General features: G+C 56.2%; 10 protein-coding genes across 10 annotated transcripts; 6 read left to right on the forward strand and 4 right to left on the reverse strand.

The window, feature by feature from the left end:
- Positions 1 to 586: 586 nt before the first annotated feature.
- On the forward strand, positions 587 to 2,416 carry LTR77_000965 (uncharacterized protein; the record flags this gene model as incomplete). The annotated part of the gene is made up of 4 exons (XM_064798229.1): positions 587 to 1,185; positions 1,255 to 1,717; positions 1,784 to 1,994; positions 2,070 to 2,416. The coding sequence occupies 4 exons, from the start codon at positions 587 to 589 to the stop codon at positions 2,414 to 2,416; spliced, it is 1,620 nt and encodes a 539-aa protein (XP_064664463.1).
- A 505-nt stretch (positions 2,417 to 2,921) lies between these two features.
- On the reverse strand, positions 2,922 to 4,807 carry LTR77_000966 (uncharacterized protein; the record flags this gene model as incomplete). Its single annotated transcript, XM_064798230.1, has 4 exons — positions 2,922 to 3,682; positions 3,738 to 4,293; positions 4,361 to 4,542; positions 4,606 to 4,807. 4 exons carry the CDS (start codon positions 4,805 to 4,807, stop codon positions 2,922 to 2,924), a joined length of 1,701 nt encoding a protein of 566 aa, XP_064664464.1.
- A 1,814-nt stretch (positions 4,808 to 6,621) lies between these two features.
- JEN1 (Carboxylic acid transporter) lies at positions 6,622 to 8,234 on the reverse strand (the record flags this gene model as incomplete). The annotated part of the gene is made up of 2 exons (XM_064798231.1): positions 6,622 to 6,811; positions 6,868 to 8,234. 2 exons carry the CDS (start codon positions 8,232 to 8,234, stop codon positions 6,622 to 6,624), a joined length of 1,557 nt encoding a protein of 518 aa, XP_064664465.1.
- Positions 8,235 to 9,474: 1,240 nt separating this feature from the next.
- LTR77_000968 (uncharacterized protein) lies at positions 9,475 to 10,371 on the reverse strand (the record flags this gene model as incomplete). The annotated part of the gene is made up of 1 exon (XM_064798232.1): positions 9,475 to 10,371. The coding sequence occupies one exon, from the start codon at positions 10,369 to 10,371 to the stop codon at positions 9,475 to 9,477; it is 897 nt and encodes a 298-aa protein (XP_064664466.1).
- Positions 10,372 to 11,801: 1,430 nt separating this feature from the next.
- Positions 11,802 to 13,126, forward strand: LTR77_000969 (uncharacterized protein; the record flags this gene model as incomplete). The annotated part of the gene is made up of 2 exons (XM_064798233.1): positions 11,802 to 12,049; positions 12,106 to 13,126. The coding sequence occupies 2 exons, from the start codon at positions 11,802 to 11,804 to the stop codon at positions 13,124 to 13,126; spliced, it is 1,269 nt and encodes a 422-aa protein (XP_064664467.1).
- Positions 13,127 to 13,700: 574 nt separating this feature from the next.
- On the forward strand, positions 13,701 to 14,333 carry LTR77_000970 (uncharacterized protein; the record flags this gene model as incomplete). The annotated part of the gene is made up of 4 exons (XM_064798234.1): positions 13,701 to 13,861; positions 13,917 to 13,941; positions 14,004 to 14,179; positions 14,237 to 14,333. The coding sequence occupies 4 exons, from the start codon at positions 13,701 to 13,703 to the stop codon at positions 14,331 to 14,333; spliced, it is 459 nt and encodes a 152-aa protein (XP_064664468.1).
- An 86-nt stretch (positions 14,334 to 14,419) lies between these two features.
- LTR77_000971 (uncharacterized protein) lies at positions 14,420 to 15,695 on the forward strand (the record flags this gene model as incomplete). Its single annotated transcript, XM_064798235.1, has 3 exons — positions 14,420 to 14,776; positions 14,824 to 15,471; positions 15,525 to 15,695. The coding sequence occupies 3 exons, from the start codon at positions 14,420 to 14,422 to the stop codon at positions 15,693 to 15,695; spliced, it is 1,176 nt and encodes a 391-aa protein (XP_064664469.1).
- A 392-nt stretch (positions 15,696 to 16,087) lies between these two features.
- Positions 16,088 to 16,783, forward strand: LTR77_000972 (uncharacterized protein; the record flags this gene model as incomplete). Its single annotated transcript, XM_064798236.1, has 1 exon — positions 16,088 to 16,783. One exon carries the CDS (start codon positions 16,088 to 16,090, stop codon positions 16,781 to 16,783), a length of 696 nt encoding a protein of 231 aa, XP_064664470.1.
- A 780-nt stretch (positions 16,784 to 17,563) lies between these two features.
- Positions 17,564 to 18,836, forward strand: LTR77_000973 (uncharacterized protein; the record flags this gene model as incomplete). The annotated part of the gene is made up of 3 exons (XM_064798237.1): positions 17,564 to 17,825; positions 17,879 to 17,974; positions 18,028 to 18,836. The coding sequence occupies 3 exons, from the start codon at positions 17,564 to 17,566 to the stop codon at positions 18,834 to 18,836; spliced, it is 1,167 nt and encodes a 388-aa protein (XP_064664471.1).
- Positions 18,837 to 18,860: 24 nt separating this feature from the next.
- LTR77_000974 (uncharacterized protein) lies at positions 18,861 to 21,029 on the reverse strand (the record flags this gene model as incomplete). Its single annotated transcript, XM_064798238.1, has 1 exon — positions 18,861 to 21,029. One exon carries the CDS (start codon positions 21,027 to 21,029, stop codon positions 18,861 to 18,863), a length of 2,169 nt encoding a protein of 722 aa, XP_064664472.1.
- Between the last annotated feature and the right edge of the window lie 165 nt (positions 21,030 to 21,194).

Raw genomic sequence — 21,194 nt, forward strand, 5'->3', positions numbered from 1 at the left:
GAACCGGATATCGAAGACGATAAGGTCGCAACAACTTGGCATCCAACACCCTTCAAGCCCGCATCTACCCCTCCGTGCCATCCAGCTCCAAACCGGCCACCAACACCATCTCCCCCGGCGGCCGCGGCACAGCCTTCTCGAACCCTTCCAAGACAGACAAGGCACGAGAAGCACGCGACCGCCATGCATTGGCACACCGGGCGTGGGGATTCTAGGGGTGGCCTTGGAGAACGATGCAACGACTGCGACTCCCTGTTCCCCAAGCCGTCGGTTGCAGCGACAGCGTCGATAAGTCGACGCAAGAAGCCATTCACGTTCAGCCGTTATCTGCTTGGCGAGCTGGGCATGGTAACGTTGGTGCTGATAACGGAGGTGGGATGTTGCAGCAGCTATCTGGATGGCAGATCTGGGCCGTCAAAGTACCTGTACCCAGGCCGTGTGAAGACATGGGAGCGGTTGGGTTCGCGGGGTGCGAGGTAGGTGGTAAAGATAAAGGTAGGGTCTCCTCGTCCCCTCTCCTGCCGTGTTTCTCCTTCTCCTTGTACCCTCACTCTTGGAGGTTTCTTACAAGAGACATACGCCCAACATGTCGGACTCAGACGTGGAGAAGAAGACAGAGTACCCGGACGAGAAGGCCTTCGACCATGGCCACGGCCAGGTCGGCTTCGTCGACGACCACGGCGCCGACTCCAACCTCCAACGCCGCCTCAGCACCCGCCACATCACCATGATTGCCCTTGGTTCCTCCATCGGCATGGGCCTCTGGCTCGGGTCCGGCAGCAGTCTAGCCTCCGGCGGCCCGGCAGGTATCTTCATCGGCTACGTCCTCTCCGGCACCATGATCTGGGCCGTCAGTCACTCCATCGGCGAGATGGCTGTCATGTACCCTCTGCCGTCCGCTTTCGTGCAGTGGAGCAACAAGTTCGTCGATCCGGCCGCTGGGTTTGCTCTGGGATGGGCGTACTGGATGAGCTACTGGATCACTATCGCCAATGAGTTGCAGGCTGTCAACACCGTGCTGAGTTTCTGGACGGACGCTGTGCCTGTCGCCGCTTGGATGACCATCTTCTGGCTTGTCATTGTGCTCGTGAATGTCGGCGCGGTCAACTGGTTCGCTGAGATCGAAGTCATCTGCTCCATGATCAAGTTCGGCTGGATCTTCGTCGTCATCATCGCCGGCATCATGTAAGTGCTGTCTACCACACCCACCCTCCATCCCTTTCCACCCCACTAACCCTACATCCCCCTCCACAGCATCTCGGCCGGCGGCGCCCCCGGCCATGGCCCCATCGGCTTCCGCTACTGGAACCAAAACGCCTTCGCCAACGGCTTCAAGGGCTTCCTCTCCGTCATGCCGACCTGCATCTTCGCCATGGCCGGGTCTGAGAACGCCGGCCTCGTCGCCGCCGAAACCGCCAACCCCCGACGTTCCGTCCCCAAGGCCGTCGGCTCCATCTGGCTCCGTCTGAGCTTGTTCTACATCATGGGCAGCTTGATCATTACGATTTGCGTGTCGCCGAACAACCCGGATATCTTTGGTGGGGATGGCACGAATGCTTCGCCGTTCGTTATTGCGTTCCGTGAGGGTGGCGTGCCGGCGCTGGCGCATATGATGAACGCTGTCATTTTCATCTCCGTGGTGTCGACGGGCAGTATCTCCGGCTTCGGCGGCTCGCGAACCCTCTACGGTCTCTCCCAGATCGGCATGGCACCTCGCGTACGTCTTCCCCCCGCCTCCTCCCCCAACCCCACCATATCGCACGCACTAACACTGCCGTCCCAGCAAATGCAAAAAGCCGACTCCAAAGGCCGCCCGTGGTGGGCCCTGATCCCCACCCTCCTCATCGGCGGCGGCCTCTCCTACATCAACGTCTCCTACACCGGCTCCGAGGTCTTCTCCTGGCTCTCCAACCTCACCTCCCTCTTCACCCTCTTCGGCTGGGGCATGATCTGCCTCTCGCACATTCGCATGCGGAAGGCGTGGTCGCTGCAAGGTAGGCATCCAACATCAAACTGACTTACACCATTGTCTGTGGCACTCGCTAACCTCTTTATTTGTATGTTACCAGGCCGCGACCCCGCCGACCTCCCCTGGACAACCTGGACCTGGCCCTGGGGCGCCTGGTGGGGCCTCTCCTGGTGCATCATCCTCATCATCGCCGAATTCTACCTCGCCGTCTGGCCCCTCGGCTCCCCCCAAAGCGCCGAGCACTTCTTCTCCGTCTACGTCTCCGTCGTCGCCATCGTGCTGTGCTACGTCGGGGCGAAGATTTATTATCGCGGCAGGAAGTGGGTGGATGTGGGGACGGTGGATTTGGATGAGGGGAGGAGATTTTATAAGGCGCAGGAGGTGGAGTATGCGGTGGGGAAGGAGAAGGGGTGGATGAAGAAGGGGGTAGAGGCGATTTGGTCGTGAGGTCGGTGCAGGGGAAGGAGGGAGGGAGATGAAGGGGGGTTAGGGTAGGTGTGTATGTGCAATTTCCTTGTGTGTTTTTGATGGTGTTTTGTAGGAGTGGTGGTTGTCTGCGCATACACTTGTTCTGACACCGGAGGTCATGCCAGAACACTGTTTCGCACGCATGGCATCGCATTCTACACGCTCGGCCGGCTGGATGTGGCTGGCTGAGGCGAAGGACGCCCAACACCTCATAGCAAATCGGATGCTGGCCAGAGCACACACTCATGACGACGTGCTTGGGGGGTAGGTGAAACAAGTGGAGAAGACGTCAGACGTAGGAAGTAAGTCAAAGTAAGTTTATTTCAACTTCATGTCTTCCGTTACAAAACTCATCTACACGAAAGGTTGTGCTAGTGCAGCAATGTATGGCAAGAGTGTCGAAAGCACGCTTCAGCGGGCACGCATTGCTCAGCCGATACACACGAACCCGCCATGTTTCCCACGTCGCTTGTAGCAGAGGCGTCTAGAACAGCGTATGCACAACGCGCATGGGGAAATTCCGCATCGCGCGCTCCTTCCTCTGCTGCTCGGCCGCGGCCTGCAGGTCCTCCAAGTTCGTGCGCACGCCGTACGAGACGTCGATGCTCTCTAGGGGCGTGAGGAGGTACCATTCCTTGGTCACGACCTTCCAGAGCAAGTAGAGGAACAGAATGAGCGGGCCTGCCAGGAAAGAAGTGAAGAAGGACTCAGCGTCCAAGCTGGCAACGGCCGTGTAGAAGGTGGCCATCAGCACGATGACGAAGAGGAAGACGCCGATGTAGGAGCCGGTCATGCCGAAGGAGGCCTTGAAGGGCAGCTCGTCGAGCGAGTGGCCGTGGAGCTTCCACGCCTTGCGGAAGCGAATGTGCGAGATGCAGATGGAGGCCCAGATGAAGAGATTGCCGATACCGGACAGGGCGAGCAGCCAGTTGAAGAACTGGCCGGGCGCGTCGCCACCGGCGTCGATAACGTAGGCGAGCAGACCGAAGCAGAATTGGAGGACGATGCACCAGATCGGGCGGCCGGACTTGTCGACGTAGGCAAAGAACTTGGGCGCCATTTTGCGGGCGGCCAGAGCCTGGAGCGTACGCGTGCTGCCGAACGTGCAACTGTTGGCGACGGAGATGACGGAAAGGGTGATGACTCCGTTGAAGATGCCGGGCAGGTACGGGATGTTGGCATCTGCAATGGCTATGACGAACGGGGAGAACTTGGTGTTGTCGTTGGAAGAGTTGAGCAGACGCTCTGGGATCTGAGTTAGCAATGGTTCCGGTGTTGGGGAGTAGAGCAAGGGACTCACTGTCATCGGAGGACACGTCGAGACCGACGATGAGCAAACACAGGATGTAGAAGAAGCAAATACGCCACAGCACCTGCTTAGTAGCCATGGGAATGCTCTTGATCGGGTTGGCCGCCTCAGCAGCGGCGAGACCCGTCAGCTCGGTTCCGGCGAAGGAGAACGCGGCGGTGACAAAGACACCGCAGAACCCAAGGAATCCGCCCTTGAACGCCTGACCTTTCGGCTCATGCCAGAACTGGCCACCAAGGTACCCACGGTCGTCGGTCGGCACACCACCAACGTTGATGATGATGCCGAGGATAATGAAGCCCGAGCAAGCAATAATCTTGATGATGGAGAGGAAGAACTCCGTCTCGCCGTAGCCCTTGACGCCGAAAATCTGGATGATGAAGAGGACGGCGAGGAAGACGGTGACCCACACGGCCTTGTCGAGCTCTCGGGACGCCTTCCAGTACTCGAGGGTCAGGGTAGCGGCGGTGATCTCGAAGGGCAGGACGGTAAGCCATTGGATAGCGTAATCCCAGCCGGTTGCGAAACCCCACGCAGGGCTGATGAACTGGAGGTTGGCATGTTAGTTTCTGCTTTTATCAAGTCCAATACTTGGCGTACAGGTACCAACGTACTCGATGGGCGTAGGTGAAGAAGGCACCGTTCACGGGGTACATGACACCCAGCTCGGCGAGCGCCTGCATGACAAAGTACATTGCGGCACCGATGATGATGAAACCGATAAGCACCGAGGCGGGCCCACCACTCTGAAAGGCGCCACCGATACCGACGAAGAGACCTGCGCCAATTGCGCCGCCTGTTGGTGCTTGGTATTAGCTTCGCCCTCGTAGCCAAGGAAGTTAAAAGTGTTGTTTCATACCAATGGCAATCATCTGCATGTGACGAGACTTGAGGTCGCGCTTCAGCTCGTGGCCGCCGGATGCCTCAATGACATCGTACTCCGGGTGTGGCTCCACGAGCGAGCCCCTCTTCTCCGAGATGTAGCCCTTCTCGTCGGGGTAGACGGAGCCGACGCCATTGGGGTCGTAGACCGCTGGGGGCGCGGCGGGGTTTAGACTCATCCTGGGGGTAGGTGTATACTGTGTTGATGGATGTGTGAATGAGCTCGGAGCCGTCAGCGCGGGAGACGTGCGAGCGGGCACGGGATTATATAGCGAGCTGGGGGGGCAAGAGGGCAGGGTCGCGCCGGCCGCTAAGCACGGGACAAGCGTGTGAAGGCGCGCTAAGAGGCGATAGCGAAGCGTGCTGAGGCTGCTTGTAGGTAAGCCGAGTGGCCGAGTGGAGGGGGGTGGCCCGTCGCGAAGATGAACGCGAAGGATGTGGGAGTGTTGTGAGCCAAAGAGGACACACAGAGCACAGGACAGTGGGGAACGAACGCCCAGGCCGTGCTAAGCACACATGCCGCGCATGCCTCGCGTGCTGTCTCGTTGGACCGACGATAAGCTGCGCGCATGATAAGCTCTCCAGTGCCACCATTGGCCCTGCATCTCTAGCCCCCTTCCATACACCTTCTAGAACGAGGCAAGTGGAGGTGTTGGCGATAGCTGATCGTTCGTGTCTCAACCCTCAAGGCACTGTGGGCACCCAAGGCACCACAATAGGCACCGTCAGCATCTCGAATCCGCCCGTGGATTCACATGGGGTGTTTGCGCCGGCGAGGATGTGCTTTGGAAACATGCCCACCATCCACCACAAGCACACTTCTCGTGCGACCGAAACATCTGGCTGCGATTCTCGTGAGGCTGATCTCCCTACCTGAGAGACGCCATCTCTGTCCCACCCGGCCACGGCTTAAAAACCTTCCATGCAGGCACCCACGCTGCATGCTCGACATGAGAGTCGAAATTGACGATATCCGCCACCCTGGGGTCGCCGACAAGGCCGAGCGAGACGAAGCGCGAAGCGACGCGAGTGGAGAGTCGCTGGAGAGCTGGAGGCACGAGCGTCCGTTCCGATGTAACGGCAGGGCAACCTTGATAATAACGCCAGCCAGAACCGAGGCGCTGGATTGGATCGCTGGGCTGCAACCACCCAATGGATTTGCTAATAGGGCCCTTTGGCAAGCAACCTTGTCACACAATCAGAGAGATTGTTCTTTTCTTACTGCGCGCGCATCCCCGATCTGCGACAAACAATCGCATTATCATGCCCCTCGCCACTCGTCATCGATGTCGCGATGCGATGCGATTCCATGCGCCAAGTAAGCGAAGATCTCGCTCCCGCCGTTCTGTGCAGAGAAAAAGAAAGACCGGCCTTCCCGAATCGCGCCAGGTAGGTACGTATCTCCCCGGATGCGACCCAAGAGACTCGGCGCGCCATCGAATCCAGACCTGAAGGATTCCCGAAGATGGTGCAAAGTGCGAAGGCCGAGATGAAATTTATTAGTAATAAGTCCATAAGATCGCGTCGAAAAGCGAGAACCTGGTAATGAGATGAAGAAGTGAGGTCGGCATGGGAGTTTTTGAGGCAGATTCGTCCCCAACACGGTTATTTATGAGAGCATCGTGCGCGACTCTACAACCGCAGGGCGCACGCTTAAAGATGACCGGCCGACCGTGACCGTGCTTTGATGGGGTCGCACGGGTATTAGTGATCGAGTCCACCCAACACGAGGCCTCTTCTCGACGACCGACCGCAGAGAAGACGAGACGACACCACATGAAGTTGAAAGAAGCACGGAATCTCTTGTCAACTGTTGCCAACCGCCGGCCAACCACTCTGAGTTTGTGAAAGATAGCTTATGCGGAGTATTTCAAGACATCAAGACCTAGGCGCCCAGGTCTTCTGCGCGGTACTTCATGGCGTTTCGCGACGAACATACATCTGCTTCTTCCATCTCAACATTACTATGCAAAATCACATCTCCCATCTCATCTCACATCTTCTCCGTCTTCTCTTCATCAGAGTGCTCGCTGTTATGCTCCAAGTCGTTCGGCGCGTGCCTCACACCTCGCGCTTCCTGCAGGTCCTGATCGGATTCAGCGTCCATCTTGCGGCCTTTGTACTCAGGCCCGAGAAACGTGAGGATGATGACGTAGACGTAGACGCACGCCATGAAGATGCAGCTGTGAAGAATAGTCAGTGAAAGGCGCAACCAGAACGAGTGGGTGAAAAGACTCACATGACCTTGCCATAAGCATATCGCTGCACGGTGTCTCCACCCTCTGTGATGGAGGGAAGTGGGAACCTCTCTCCGATCGTCGCCTCGATGGTCGAACTCGCGCTGCTGACAAGATTACCCAGCTGATACGACGTCCCAACAACGAACGTGCGGTACCCCCCCGGAGCCAACTCGAGCAGATGGATCGGAATCACGCCCCAAGCGCCTTGCACACAGAACTGCTCGAAGAAGGCCGCAGCAGCCACCTTCTCGGATCCGGTGAAAGAGTAGGGATACAAGAGCACACCGCCGACGACGGAGATGAAGATGATGCTGAAGCGCCGCCCGAGCATCTGGGACAGATATCCCACGATCGTGCCGCCGCACATGGCGCCGAGGTTGGCGACGACTTGGGTCACGGTGACGGCGTCGGCGGAGAAGCGGTACTGGTTCTCCAGCATAGTGGGGTAGAGGTCCTGGGAGCCGTGGCTCATGAAGTTGAACCCGGCCATCAGGAGGACCATGTAGATCAGCAGCATCCAATGCCGCTTTAGCGCCACTTTGCCTTCCGCGACGAACGTCTTGCCCACCCCGTCGTCGCTGGAGCGGAGACGCTGGCGTTCGATATACGCATCCGTCTCGCCGAGGCAGAGACGGAAGGCTATAATCAACACCGGCACAGCAGCGCCGAACCAGTACAGCGGACGCCAGCCATGCGGTGTCGTATCCACGAGCCCGCGCGCAAAAGCCGTCGCGAGGAGATACCCGAACGCATAGCCCTGCTGCAGCATCCCCGAAATAATCCCCCTCGCCCTCTCCGGGCAGTCTTCGAGCGCCGTAGCCGCCGCGTTGCCGTACAGCCCACCCATCGCGATCCCGTAGAGCGCTCGCACGCCGAGGAACTGCTCGTAGGTATCGCAGAACCCTGTCCCCAGCTCCAGCACGATGAACAGGACCAAGTTGGCGATAAAAGGCCATTTCCTGCCGTACCGATCACTCGCGATCCCGAATATAATCGCGCCCACTGACCGCAGCATCAGCACTAACGTGATGCCCCAGGTGATAGCCTTCGTATCCTTCCCGAACGTCTCGGCGAGATCAGACACCGTCAATGAGACGGTGAAGAAGTCGAAGGCGTCCCAGGTCCAACCCAAGAAGGCCACGAGGAAGAACATCCATTGCTTGAAGTTCAGCATGGCGAGCAGGGTGAAGGGGTTCTCGAGCTTGTCCATGGGGGGTTTGAGGGTGGGGAGGCGCGTGGCGAGGTACTGGCCGACGCTGAGGTGGTCGTCCGGGTGGTCGCGCGTGTGGCGGCCATGGTTGGTGTGGTTGGTGGTGGTGGGTTCGACGTAGGAGGCCGAACCCTCTTCTTTGCCGTTGTAGGACATTGTGTCTGTTGTGGTTTGTCAGTCTTGATCTTGACGATCGCTCACTGCCCAGGCGAGCCAGGCCAAGCGATCGCCTTGGAGAGAGCTTGAGATGTCTTCGTCGCGTTGGCACCAAGCAGCTCAAGACCTCAAGCCTTTTTAAAGCAATCGCCGAGGTCGCCGGGCGGGCTTGTGACGTCTTGATCAGAAACGTACCTTGAGCTGTCTCGCCGTCTCCTCACGCTTTCCAGCTCTCCAAGTTCGTCCAGAAGCTGTGCGCGCGCAATCCTCAAGGTTACGTCGCGGAACCAAGTCAGAGGAAGAAACGAAATCTCCTCTCTCCCCCAAAGCTCGTGACAGACTCCGAACCATCTCCTCTATCGGCAATCGGACATCCACCCACCAGTCGACAGATCCCTTCCCTGCCAGGTATGGCGCGCCATGCTACAGTCACGCGCCTGTGGGGACTCCACGGTGTCGACGCCCAATGGCAGTCTGTGCTGTGGCTTGCCGTTTTGTGTTTGTTAGGCCAAGTCGGTGTGGTCGGCTTGAGAGAGAATGTGATTGTCATCATCTTCATCGTCTTGTATCGCTCCTCGGCCTCGACGGACGTAGGTGGTCTTGGGACGGCACCACACCTGAGCCCAGCGTTGGGATGTTCTCACTCGTTTGATGCAGTCTCATCTAAATGAGCGGAGAAGAAGACAGCAGACAGCAGGCCACGTCACAAGGTACCTTACATGTAGCAATTAGAGGTACCTGGATTGGTTGATTGTTTATACCATTCGACCTGCGCAGGACACCAGCAGCTGGCCGTAACCTCGCCAACGGCAAAGGAATAAGTGAGGAGCTCGCATCGATATGTGTCCGTTGGACGTGTCCGAGTTATTTGTCCAGTCGCTGAAGTACGTCAGCTCAAGGCGTGAATGGGGAACAGCAAGAACCCAAACTGCTGGGCGTCTCGCTCAGCCTTGCTGGCGCTCCAGCTTGGCTGAGATCTGTTGGACTCAATATGGTAATATGGATGCTGATTGGACTGGAACAGCTTGAAATGTTTGCTCTGGCTATCTCAAGCGACTATCGCACAGCTCTTGTCGTGGAGCACAGTCAAGGTGCCAGCCTCCATGAATAACAGCGATATGATCGCCGTGCTGGAGAAATCTATTCGCTTAGTGGGTATCTCTAATGGATTGAAGTTCCTCCCTGCTCCCAGAGCAACGCCTCGCTTCGTAATAAAGTGATCATCATCGTGACATCTCCACTAGAGCGGCTCCTCGACGTCGACGAACGGCACAAACGTACGCCCGCCGAACCTCTCCACGTCGTCTCCGCCCATGCCATCGATGTCCTCGTCCTCGTCGCGCTGCAGGCTCCTCTTGGGTGTGCTTTGAACAGCAGTGTTGGCAGATCCGTTCACAGCCTGGCTATCCGTCGACTGCGCCGCCACCTGCCGCCTCGCGCACAAGATATCCCAATACCCCTGCAACAACCTCTTCACGCCATCATCAAAGTTGACGCAAAATCTCTGCGCCTGCGTGAATTGCATCGCCTTGATATAATCCACCCCCTCATGCGCCTCCATCAAATACGCCGCCACAACCCCCGCACTGCGCTCATTCCCGCTCTCGCAGAACACCAGCACCTTCCCCATCTGCCCCGTCGACTCGAGCATGTGCTTGACGTGATTCTGGACATGCGCCGACGTGCTCGGGAACGCCTGGATCAGGTCCTGATGTCCGCCTAAATCCACCGTGTAGTGCTCGATCCCCATCTCCGCGGCTTTCCGCAACGCGCCGTTCATGAGCTTGCTCTCGAACGCCCCCTTCTGCCGCACGCCGAGCACGCATGTGATCCCTTCCTTCCGTAACCACGTTTCGTCCTTGGCGGATGTCATGGGGCCGAGGAAGAGGTAGGGCAGGATGAGCTGGGCTTCGCGCCGGCGCTCGTAGGTCCATTCTTGCAAGACGTTTTGCGTAATGAGGTTTTTCTGGTCGACGGAGGTGGTGAAGGCGGAGTCGAGGGTGTTGAGGGTGATGTCTGGGAGGTGGTCTTGGTTGAGGGCGGGTGGGGGGACGATGATGCGTGGAGGTGTTGGGACGCGGTAGGCGGAGTAGGAGGTACGGTGGGGGTAGCTGAAGGTGGGAACGTCGGTGGCCATGGCGGCGGCCTGGTGGTGTTCGAGGATGCGGGTTAGTGGTGGAGGTTGAGGTGTGGTGATCGCGGTGGCAGTCGGGGTGGTAGCGCGGGACTGGCGAGAACAGGGTGTTGCGACGAGGTGGTGAAGGTGAGAGGCTGGGGTGTGTGTGTCGAGGTCATGAGAGGGGGAATTCTCGATTTCATGTGAAGCTCATGACATCTTATCTTATCGGCGGGTCTAGCTGCATTGGGATTGCTTCATGTGGCAGGAGCGGCCATGTGGACTTCACGTTCTGCAAATCCATCATCCCCGTGTCCTTACCTATCGACACTTGTCGTCTGACGAGGATGGGCACACGACACAGGAGGTCAGCCGTCGTGCGGTACGGTTTCATCATGGGGACTGGACACAGCATCCTGATTCCTTGGCCTCGAGAGGGGCCAGATGCTTTGCCTGACTCCGCTGCTCGACACAATCACCCAAGACCCCAGACCAATTCAGCTGCTTCATATGGACACGCTTACATCTCCGACTGACTGCGAGCGACCACGAGACGGCAGTGCTGCAGCCATCCAACTCCATCTTCATGCGAAAGCAGCTTCGGAAGCATCTCTCCACATCCCCATCCCCACACTTTGCACGAGCCGATTGAAGCAACGTGAGCGTGCGACCTACCCCGCCCGCGTGGGGTTCAGGCACACCCGTGCGGCGTGCGGCGGTGCGTCATGTTGAAGATGAAGATGATGAGTTTCTGTTCTACTGTATGGTCTTTCCTGAACCGGCTCGTTGAAGGTAAGTCAATTGGTCGTGACTACGCATAAGTAGGTTAGTCGAACTGTTCGGTCGACCATGAGAGACATCAAATGCACTTTCCACATCGCACGGCTGTTTCGTTCATGCGATGACCACACCACAGTGGGACATCCTTCGTCTCCACCTAGGCCCTGACTGTTGATGTCGATCAGTCAGAGCTAAGCATCTATAAACATTGCGTTACTCTTTCATTGTCTCGTAATCTCCATTCGTGGCAGTTCAGAAAGAATGGTCTTTTTCAATCAAGCAGCACTGCTGCTATCAGTACTTGGAACAGCAGCAGCAGTCAACTTGACATGTCCTGACTATTATGTCTACTCAACCGAGCACCACCCGCCGTACTCCGGAGGCGTATACAACCTTTCATGGCAACGACCCGTCTCAAGATGTCGGACCTTCAACCTCTCCGTCGTAGAGGATACTGTCGACCGTGTTGCAAGCGACATCTCTGATCCGGATCTAAAGCGGCTGTTCGTCAATGCTTACCCAAACACATTGGACACTGCAGTTAAGTGGAAAGGCTATGCCAACAATAGCTCGGACGAGGAGCTTACATTCTTGATCACCGGAGACATGTATCGTATCACCTGACTCTCGCTCCAACAAGCGCATGTGCTGACCAGCCTCACAGCAACGCCATGTGGCTCCGAGACTCTGCCAACCAAGTGCAGTCATATCTGCCTCTGCTTGAGGCATCGGATTCAGCGCACTCTTTAGCTTCTCTGTACAGAGGTGTGATCAATCTGCAGGCGCGGTACATCCTTACCGACCCATACTGCAATGCCTTCCAGCCGCCGGTGGAATCTGGCATCCCGCCTTCCGACAACGATGCTGCTAGCGAGGACACGGTCACGCCGAAGTATAACAACCAGAGCGTCTTCGAATGGTACGTTGCATTCTCTCAATCAAAATACCAGGTTGCTGACGATCTTGTGCCCGCAGCAAATACGAGCTCGACAGTCTTGCAGCATTCCTAGAAGTCTCCCGCAACTACTACAACGCCACCCAAGACATCTCGTTCTTCAAGAAGTACAACTGGGTCTCGGCAATCTCCAGCATCATGGACGTGGCAGAAGGACAAATGATCCCCACCTATCAGCCCAACGGCAACGTCAGCGTCCTCGACTACACCTTCACCCGCTTCACTGATCGTGCCTCCGAAACAACAGAAAACGACGGTCTAGGAAACCCCGTCGACAGCGGTACCGGCCTTATTCGCTCGTTCTTCCGTCCCTCCGACGACGCAACAATATTCCAATTCCTGGTCCCAAGCAACATGATGTTTGCCACCTTCCTCGAGCCCTGCGCGGACATCATGGCACAAATCGATGGCTGTTCCCACCTAGCAAACCGCATGCGCCAGCTCGTCACCAGTCTCCGCCAATCCATCGAAGCGCACGCCGTCTCGCACTCCAAGAAATACGGCTCCTTCTACCCATACGAAGTCGACGGCTACATGGGCCAAAACGTCATGGACGATGCCAACATCCCCTCCCTCCTCGCGGCACCCTTCTACGGCTACCTAGACGTCAACGACGAGACGTACCAGAACACGCGCAAACTGATATTGAGCGCCGATAACCCGTACTTCATGCGCGGGCCGGTGATTAGTGCGATCGGAGGACCGCATAACGGACCGGGTTATGCGTGGCCGATGGCGAGTATTGTGCAGATTTTGACGAGTACGGATGATGGGGAGATTGTAAGGCAGTTGGGGGAGATTGTGGGGAGTACGGATGGGTTGGGGTTGATTCATGAGAGTATTAACTCGTTTAATAGCAGTGACTGGACAAGACAATGTTCGTCTTCCCATGCTCTTGCGTTGAACAAGCAAATAGCTGACTTGTGTGCAGGGTTCTCGTGGGCCAACGGGCTTTTTGGCCAGATGATTCTGGATCTCGATAACCGCAAGCCGGGATTGTTGAAGCAGTCTTTCCAAGGTAACGGATCGTACAGTGTGTAGTTGACTGTATTGAACCAGCTTCTTCGCGCTGATCGAGATACTGGTCTGATGTCGGGCACAAAGACACCTCGCTTACAGACCCTGCAGCGCAGCCCTGTCGCCCAAGAACAACAACCCCAGCCTGCATCCCAGCCACTTTCTCCTCCTCTTCGGTGGAAGCTCGACTTCGTGCGAGAAAGTCTTGAGTATGCAGAGACTAAACAGGCCTATGCATCAAACAACACTAGTTCTGGAACGAGCTCCGTGCAAGCTTCACTGCAGTCTAATAACTAGGACCAACCAGGTTGACTTCCTTCGACGCGAGCTTATCGTTTGAGCTGCAGGGCGTTTCTTTGCGACACCTATGACCCCTCAGGCGTGGGACATCCATGTAGGACATGGGCTTTCTTTGCTGCTGCTGTTGCTCCATGCTTCCGGCGGCGTGCGCAGGTGCCGAAGTTGCAGCCGTATCTCGTGAGGTACTACACAGGTGGGACCTGTCGGTGTGCTCTGCTTCCTTTCACCTCTTTCATCATAACTTCCTTCCTCGAAGGACATATCGTGAGCAGGTCTAAGGCGAAAGACGACTCCAATAATGGACTCCAAAAGCTACGAACCCAGCAAGGAAGTGGGTGTGGAAGTGATGGGGTCCAAAGAAGCCGCCTCTACAGAGGTTGAGGTGAAGGAGATGAGTAAAGACGAACATACTCTCGCCTCGTTGGGGTATCGTCAGGTCTTCGTGCGAAGCTTGGGTTTGTAAGTCGAGCGCTTGAATCAAGCTCTCAGACGACTGCTGAATACCAGTCTTCAGATTCGAGAACTGGGCAGCGACCTATGTAAGTCCACTACCACCAGCAGTCTGCATCGCAGAATCGCAGGCTAATTTAGATCCATACAGACAACCATGAACTTCGTCAGCGGCATGCCCGTACTCTTCGGCTTCGCCATGTACACTGGTGGCCCACAGGCGGCATTCTCAAACTGGATCATGGTGGGAGGTCTGAGTCTGCTTGTATCGCTGTCCATGGCAGAGATTGCTGCCGCGTTGCCGACTGCGGGCGGGATATACTTTTGGTGTGTTCTTCTATTCCCAATTTTAGGTACATGACTGACAGGTGAACGTGTTGTCAGGGCGTATCGACTGGGAGGCGAAGAGCACGGTCCGCTGTTGAGCTGGCTCACTGGTGAAGCAGCCCGAAAACGAATGAATCCTACCCAGCGTGACTGACAATTTTGATAGCATGGTTCAACTGGGCGGGCTGGATCACAATCGTCCCCGGATGCGCCCAAGGCACCACAAATTTCCTCACCTCCATGCTCATCATCCTGTACCCGGACTCGGCGGCCGTGCAGAAAGGCTGGTTCAGCTGGTGCATGTCCGCGTCGATCACGATCCTCGCTGTCGTCCCCAACTGCGTGAGCCCAAGGACTGTCCGATTTCTGCTTCGCTTGTGCGCGTACAGCACGTTCATGCTGATTGCGATGTACTTGATCTGGTTCCCGGTTGCGGCGTCGCGGCGGAAGGGGTTCCAGTCTGTTGAGATCTTCACGACGTTTTATAATGGCATCAACTATGGGGTTGACGAGGAGGGCAATACGGTGAAAGAAGCGAGCGATAGCTATTGCTGGGTGGTTGGTGTCCTGTTTGGTGCCTGGGAGTTTTATGGCTATGTCAGTCGTCACCAGACGGTCACTTGCTTCTCACTGACTCTCTGCAGGATGCATCCGTCCATCTCGCAGAGGAAACCCACGAAGCAAGCTCCGTCGTCGCCAAAGGCATGTGGAGCGGCACACTGGCAACCTGGGTCCTCTCCATCCCCATCCTCGCCCTGACCATCCTCTGCATGCAAGACTTCCAAGGGGTCGTCAACGGCGGCTACCCAAATAACTTCGCAGAGTACTGTGTGCAACTGCTGGGTCGAAACGGCGCATGTGCATTCTTGTTCTTGATCTGGTTCGACGGGATCCTCTGCACGGCGGTTTGTGTCCTCAGCGCGCAACGGATCACTTTCGCGATTGCTAGAGACGGTATCCTGCCGTGCAGTCGCTTCTTGAGCAGAGTCACCGACCGCCATCATCTCCCTGTCAACGCCGGTGTACTTGTAGCAGTGCTGTCCATTGCGATCAATGCTGCAGTTATTGGCTCGTACGTTGCATTCTCGGCGTTGACGGCGGCAGCGACAGTGGGCACCAACTTGTCCTACCTGATACCGATTGTAGCACGACAAACAGTCGGCAAGAAGAATTTCAAACCTGCAAAGTGGCATCTAGGACGCTGGTCGCTCCCTGTCAGCTGTGTTGCGGCCGGATACATCATGTTCCTTTTTGTCGTGCTGATGCTTCCGCAAATTTACCCTGTCACTGCGGTGAGTCGTCCCGCTTGCTTGAAGCATGGGTGAGCGTCGCTGACGAAGGACAGGAAACGCTGAACTACTGCCCTGTGGTCATTGGAAGTATTGCTATCATAGCACTGGGCGGCTGGTTCTTCCCTTTCCAGCTGGGTGGGAGGTATTGGTTTGCAGGACCAAAGCGGACAATCAGTGAGGTGGAAGTGCGTGAGGCGAGGGTGAAGCGTGATGATCAGAGTTAACCATAGAGGTGCGATCTTGACTCTCTTCCCGCACACTGGGGTTACTGGAGGTACAGGGGACACTTTCAATTTAACGCATCGGCATGTGGAGACGGGATGTTGGGTTGCTCCACGTTTCTGCCTTTGTCAATACGGGGCTCCTCATCGGCCGTTGTTTTCGACGTTGTCTGCCGCGTTGAATTGGGAGTTTGATTGGTGACTTTGTCGGTTTCGTTTAATGCAGTTGTCTACGGAAGGGCGTGCCTATAAGCGATGTTCGAACTACATTTAGGTGAAACGGCGTGAAGAAACTGATGCGATGAGTCAAAAGAACCCTCACGGCTTCTCAGAAGCACAAGCTGCCTTTACTCCAGTGGTTCGGCTATCCCGTAGCACCAAATCGCTGTCTCGCCATGAAGACCTTAGGTCTCCTTGGAGGCATGTCCTGGGAATCATCTTCGCTCTACTACACGCAAATGAACCGTGCAGTGCGAGAGCGGCTCGGCGGCACGCACAGCAGCAAGTCCGTCATGTACTCATTCGACTTTGCGGAGATCGAGGACCTTCAGGCCGCTGGTAAATGGACGAAGTTGGCAGAGCTGTTGGCGAAAGCGGCGACTGGTTTGCAACAAGCTGGAGCGGAGGGGCTGGTGCTGTGCACGAATACAATGCACAAAGTGGCCGACCAAGTCGAAACTCAAGCTGGGATCCCAGTGATCCATATTGCGGACTGTACCGGCAGGAAGATTGTGGAACGAGGTTTCTCAAAAGTCGGACTACTTGCCACTCGATATACGATGGAAGAGGACTTTTACAAAGACCGGCTCAAGGCCAGGTTTGGACTCGACGTACTTGTACCCAACAAGCAGGATCGGAACACCGTGCACGATGTCATATACTCTGAGCTCGTCCGCGGTAGGGTGGAGAAGCGCAGTCGAGAGCAGTATGTCAGGATCATTCGGGCGTTGGTTGATGCAGGAGCCGAGTGTATCATTCTTGGATGCACGGAAATCACTATGCTGGTTGGTCCAGAAGACTGTGATGTCCCGGTTTTCGATACTACCGCTCTGCACGCAGAAGGAGCTGTCGAATGGGCACTCAACGTTTGAACAGAAAACACGGTACCCGCTCCCATTCTTCGAAATCTACTCTGGATTCCTTGCGCCCTTGCGCCTGTTACTTGGTGAATGGCTTGAAAGAAGTCAAGGCAGGACATTCATCCAAGACAGTGTACAGCAGGTCAACGGCTGCGAGGCTCTGCACCGATGAATGTCTCGTATCCGATCCCACGGGCTCTTTCGAGGCCCTACGAGAATTTGTTAGTGTAAGAGAAGACGTACTGTTCCGACCATGCGGCCCTCTTGCCGCCTTTTCGAGTGTTGCCTCTCACGTTGAGCCGATTCACGTCCAGCAGATCAGACATTGAACCAGGGTTTGGGTAGGTCAAGGTATGAGGGTGTCTTGGTCTATAATGCCTGGACTGAGGATTAATGAGGTCGACATGCGCGCGACGAGGGTCGAGCAAATTCACTCAGAGCTGATCATATTCTATGCTTTCAACCGCCGCCTTGATGTCCTCGACATCGTGACCGGGAGTGTATAGGCATACAAATGCCTGGACTCCAAACATGACAATTCAAGACGTCGTTGAAGGCACCGGCATGTGGAGGAGTCAATACATCTCCTCTTCACCGGCTATATCTGCAACAACATTGTTTAATTGGTGGAACCGAGCTTTCAGTCTCATGGCCATCAACTCCGTTTGTAAATGAGCCGAAGGCTTGTCGAGGAGTGATGAATGTTATATATTGTGTCTTGTGGTGGCGAGATGAAATAGCAGTCTTCCCAAGTACATCGTTTGGTGCCGCATCCATTGACAGACAGCAACCATGTTCAGCACCATGAAACTCGCCCTCTGGTCCTCCTTCCTCGCCACAGTCCTTGCAAAAGGACCGCCATCATACCCAGGCGATGTAGAATTTTACAAAGGCTTCGATCTGTCTTCGCTCAAGATCCTGGAAGATGGCGGTGCGATCTACAAGGACACTTCGCAGAACAATGCCACCAGACCCGTCGAAGCCATCTTGGAGGGGATGAACACTGTTCGTCTTCGGTTGTGGGTGCATCCGACTGTTCCGTACGATGGCGGATGTGAGTACAAACGTTCTTGCAAGACGAGGAAGCGACTGACTGATCGATGGCAGACTACGAAACGTACAACCTCAAATACGTCAAAGCATTGGCAAAGCGTTTCTACAAGCAGGGGTATCATATCTACTTGGACTACCATTTCAGCGACTGTACGTCCAATCCCTTTCTCCCTCTGACACTTCCATGCTAACACCATCATCAGACTGGGCCGACCCCCAAAAGCAATACCAACCCGCAGCCTGGCCCACGACCTTGAAGCCGCTCGCGCACACCCTCCGCAACTACGTCTCCCGCACACTGCAGTCTTTCTCCGACGCAGGCGTCGAGCTCTCGCTCGTCTCCCTCGGCAACGAGTTGCGCGACGGCATGCTCTGGCCTCTGGGTCGCGTCTACCCCTTCATCGAGAACGAAGACCAGCGCGTAGCCAACTTCAGCAACTTCGCCATCCTCTACACTGCCGCTCGGAAAGGCGTCGACGACGCTGTCGCTGTTGGCGTCCAGAAACCACAAGTGATGATCCATATTGACAACGGTTGGGACCTCGAGCTGCAGGAGAATTGGTTCGGCGCGCTGACGGCCGCGGGCGTGTCGGAAAGCGAGTGGGACATTTTCGGCTTCAGCATGTATCCGTTCTACGGCACGAACGCTACGCTGGAGAATCTGCAGAACTCCTTGAACGCGGTGGCGAAAAAGTACAACAAGCCGATCCACGTCGTCGAGACGGATTGGCCAAATAAGTGTTCTGGACTTGATGCGCCTGAGTTGAGCGAGCCGAGTGTTCCTGTTTCTGCGAAGGGGCAGATCGAGTGGGTGAAGGACATTGCGAAGGTGTTGAAGAGGGTTCCGAATGGGTTGGGACAGGGCATCAATTACTGGGAGCCGGCATGGTTGAACAACACAGGGTTGGGGAGTGCTTGCCAGAGCGCGATTTTGTTCGAGGCGGATTGGAGCGAGTTTCCTGCGGTGACTGGGTATAGCTTGCCCAGTGCGAAGATGTTCACCGAGATTTAGGGTAGCGGACGGCATGCTCGTTGTTCAAGAATTTCCGGGGCGTAGTGCTGCTGGAATCTCTGCTTCGGCTCGGGTTTCATCCTCGTTCCGGAACGCGGGACCATCTGTAGGGCTCAATGGGTACGGCAGTGAGCGCTCTTCTTCCTTGAGCGGATATGGCAGGCTGCGCTCGGGTGTTGTCGTAGAAGTCGGAGGCTGCGCTGTATATTCGTTTGTTGCTTGCGCCTTACTTTGACCAGCAGCGCCATTGCCCTTCGATAGCATCTCGCTCAGCGCCTGTGGGCTGATCTCGCCACTCGCGACCTTGGTCAGAAGAGCAAGGTAGTGGTCAGAGCTGCCGGTATCTTGTGAACTCGCTTCAGGGCTGAGAGGTGAACCATGACTGTCGTTCTTGGTGCCAGCGGGTTGCGGTTGCGGGTTTACATAGGGTGATTGCGGCGGCTGCAGAGTATTGGCAACACTTTTTGGCTCCTCGGTTACTGTTGGAGCGACGATGTTTACAGACGGGACGGATGAGTTCCGCATGCTTTGATAGCTCTTGCTCGGCCTCAGTGGCGCCGGTGCATCAATGTGGTAGTCTGTTGGAAGCTCTACGGCTGTAAGTGCCGGCATCTCGACCGACGGAGCGGTAGCAGCGTCTACCGGCATTTCTGCGGGCTTGGGCACAGAGTCGAGCTCCTGTGCTGGTGCATTTTTGACAGCAGGCGTACCTACCGCAACTGCTGCCGTGGCCACGACTGGAGTTGGTGCTGTCGCACTCGCGGGAGGCTTTCGCCGGAGCGTATGTATTGACTTGGTCCCAGCAGACACTCCCAGACCGTTAGGGGCAGCGGTAGTAGCCGGCGGTGCGCTCCGTGTAGAGTCAGGGCGTGGTGGCAGACTTGGAGCAGGTCCTTCCGGGCTCGTGGGCAGTTCGCTCGGATCGGCAAGCCCGAGTTCCGCGACTGGGAGCTGTATCTGAGATCTTTGAGGTCGAACTTGCATAGAGTATGGGGGCGGAGATACCGTGTTCGGGTGCTCGAGCGGCGAGCGCGAAGATGACATTGGTAGAGACAGTCTCGTGGAAGCTTGAGTGTTGCGAACCGCATACTGCGTAGGAAGTGGATACTGTCCGATGCGCTTCCGCAGGGATTTCGGTATCTTGCTCTCGAAGTACATTGTGTCGAGATCCTCCCATCTGACTATCTTGTGGGACATGCCTGGTAGCCCCTCTAGCCAGGAAAGCAGTGACTCGGCAGGGCTGCCCGGGAGAAGCACGAGAACTTGACCTTCGTCCAAACTTGCGCTTGCTCGACAGACGAAGGCGTGCAATAGTCTGCCGGGGTCCATTTGATGGTACGCAAGAGTCTCGCAGTCCTTGGCTGCCTTCATGATGTGACAACTGTAAGGAGACGTCCAGGTCGCAAAAGGAATGCCCCAGGAAGTCAGTCGGCTCGCTTTGGGGGCGGGATGTCCACGACGCTCCAGCTGCTTGACCCAATCTTCCAGCAGGTCGAGCTTTTCTCTGACTTCTTTCTTTGGCTTTGCTCCAAAGTGCGGTTGGTGTTCAGCGATGCTGGATATCGCTGGTCGTTTCGTGAGAAACGCCATGGGCTTGACTTGCAACATCTGGATTGCTTGATCGAATGCGAGGAACACGGATCGCGTCGCCTGAGGATCAACTCTCTGCTTGATGCCGTAGACGGTCCAGAGTGCCTTCTTTTTGGCCTTTTCCTCGAGATGCGCAATATCCGGACATGCCCAGTCATAGTCAGAGAGAACACAAGCACCGAATCCGCGGTACAGAGGCATGGGGGCGTAGCAAGCGCATATCGCCAGTCCTGCGGTGCAGACATACTGGAGTTCGGCGTCAAGTTCACCCCATGCCACAGGAAGAAGCTCGTGTCCGCAGTTGGCGATCGCCGCCTGGACGTCTCCCAGTGTTTGCAGGTAGTAATCCTTGTTGAACACGCCTAATGGCAGGATAGCTTCGCCGAGATGGGCAAGAACCAGGAAGACTTCATCGATCTGGGCTCGAATAACCATTTCGAATGCGAGGTCATTCTCGTTGGAGGCTTTCAGCTTCTTTCGGATGTCCCACTGATTCTTCATGGCGGCCTTCATCTTCTGTGTGTTGGTCGTTGCCCGAGCCAAGGCGACCTGGTCGGCCACGATCCGGGTCAGGCCCGACTCGAGGGCCATCGCAGAAGACATCCTGATTGCTATGCTGTTGTCCTGCTGTCCATGAAAGAAGTGAACAATGATGCGCGCGCGTGCTACTTGAGCTTCTGCGAATGCGAGCAACACTATTTAAAGCTCGATCCTTTAATTACATGATCGTCGGCAGTGGAGGCTTGGGCCATGCTTGAAGATCAACAC

This window comes from Saxophila tyrrhenica, assembly GCF_035928015.1.
Source record: "Saxophila tyrrhenica strain CCFEE 5935 chromosome Unknown scaffold_1, whole genome shotgun sequence".
NCBI classification, from domain to species: domain Eukaryota; kingdom Fungi; phylum Ascomycota; class Dothideomycetes; order Mycosphaerellales; family Extremaceae; genus Saxophila; species Saxophila tyrrhenica.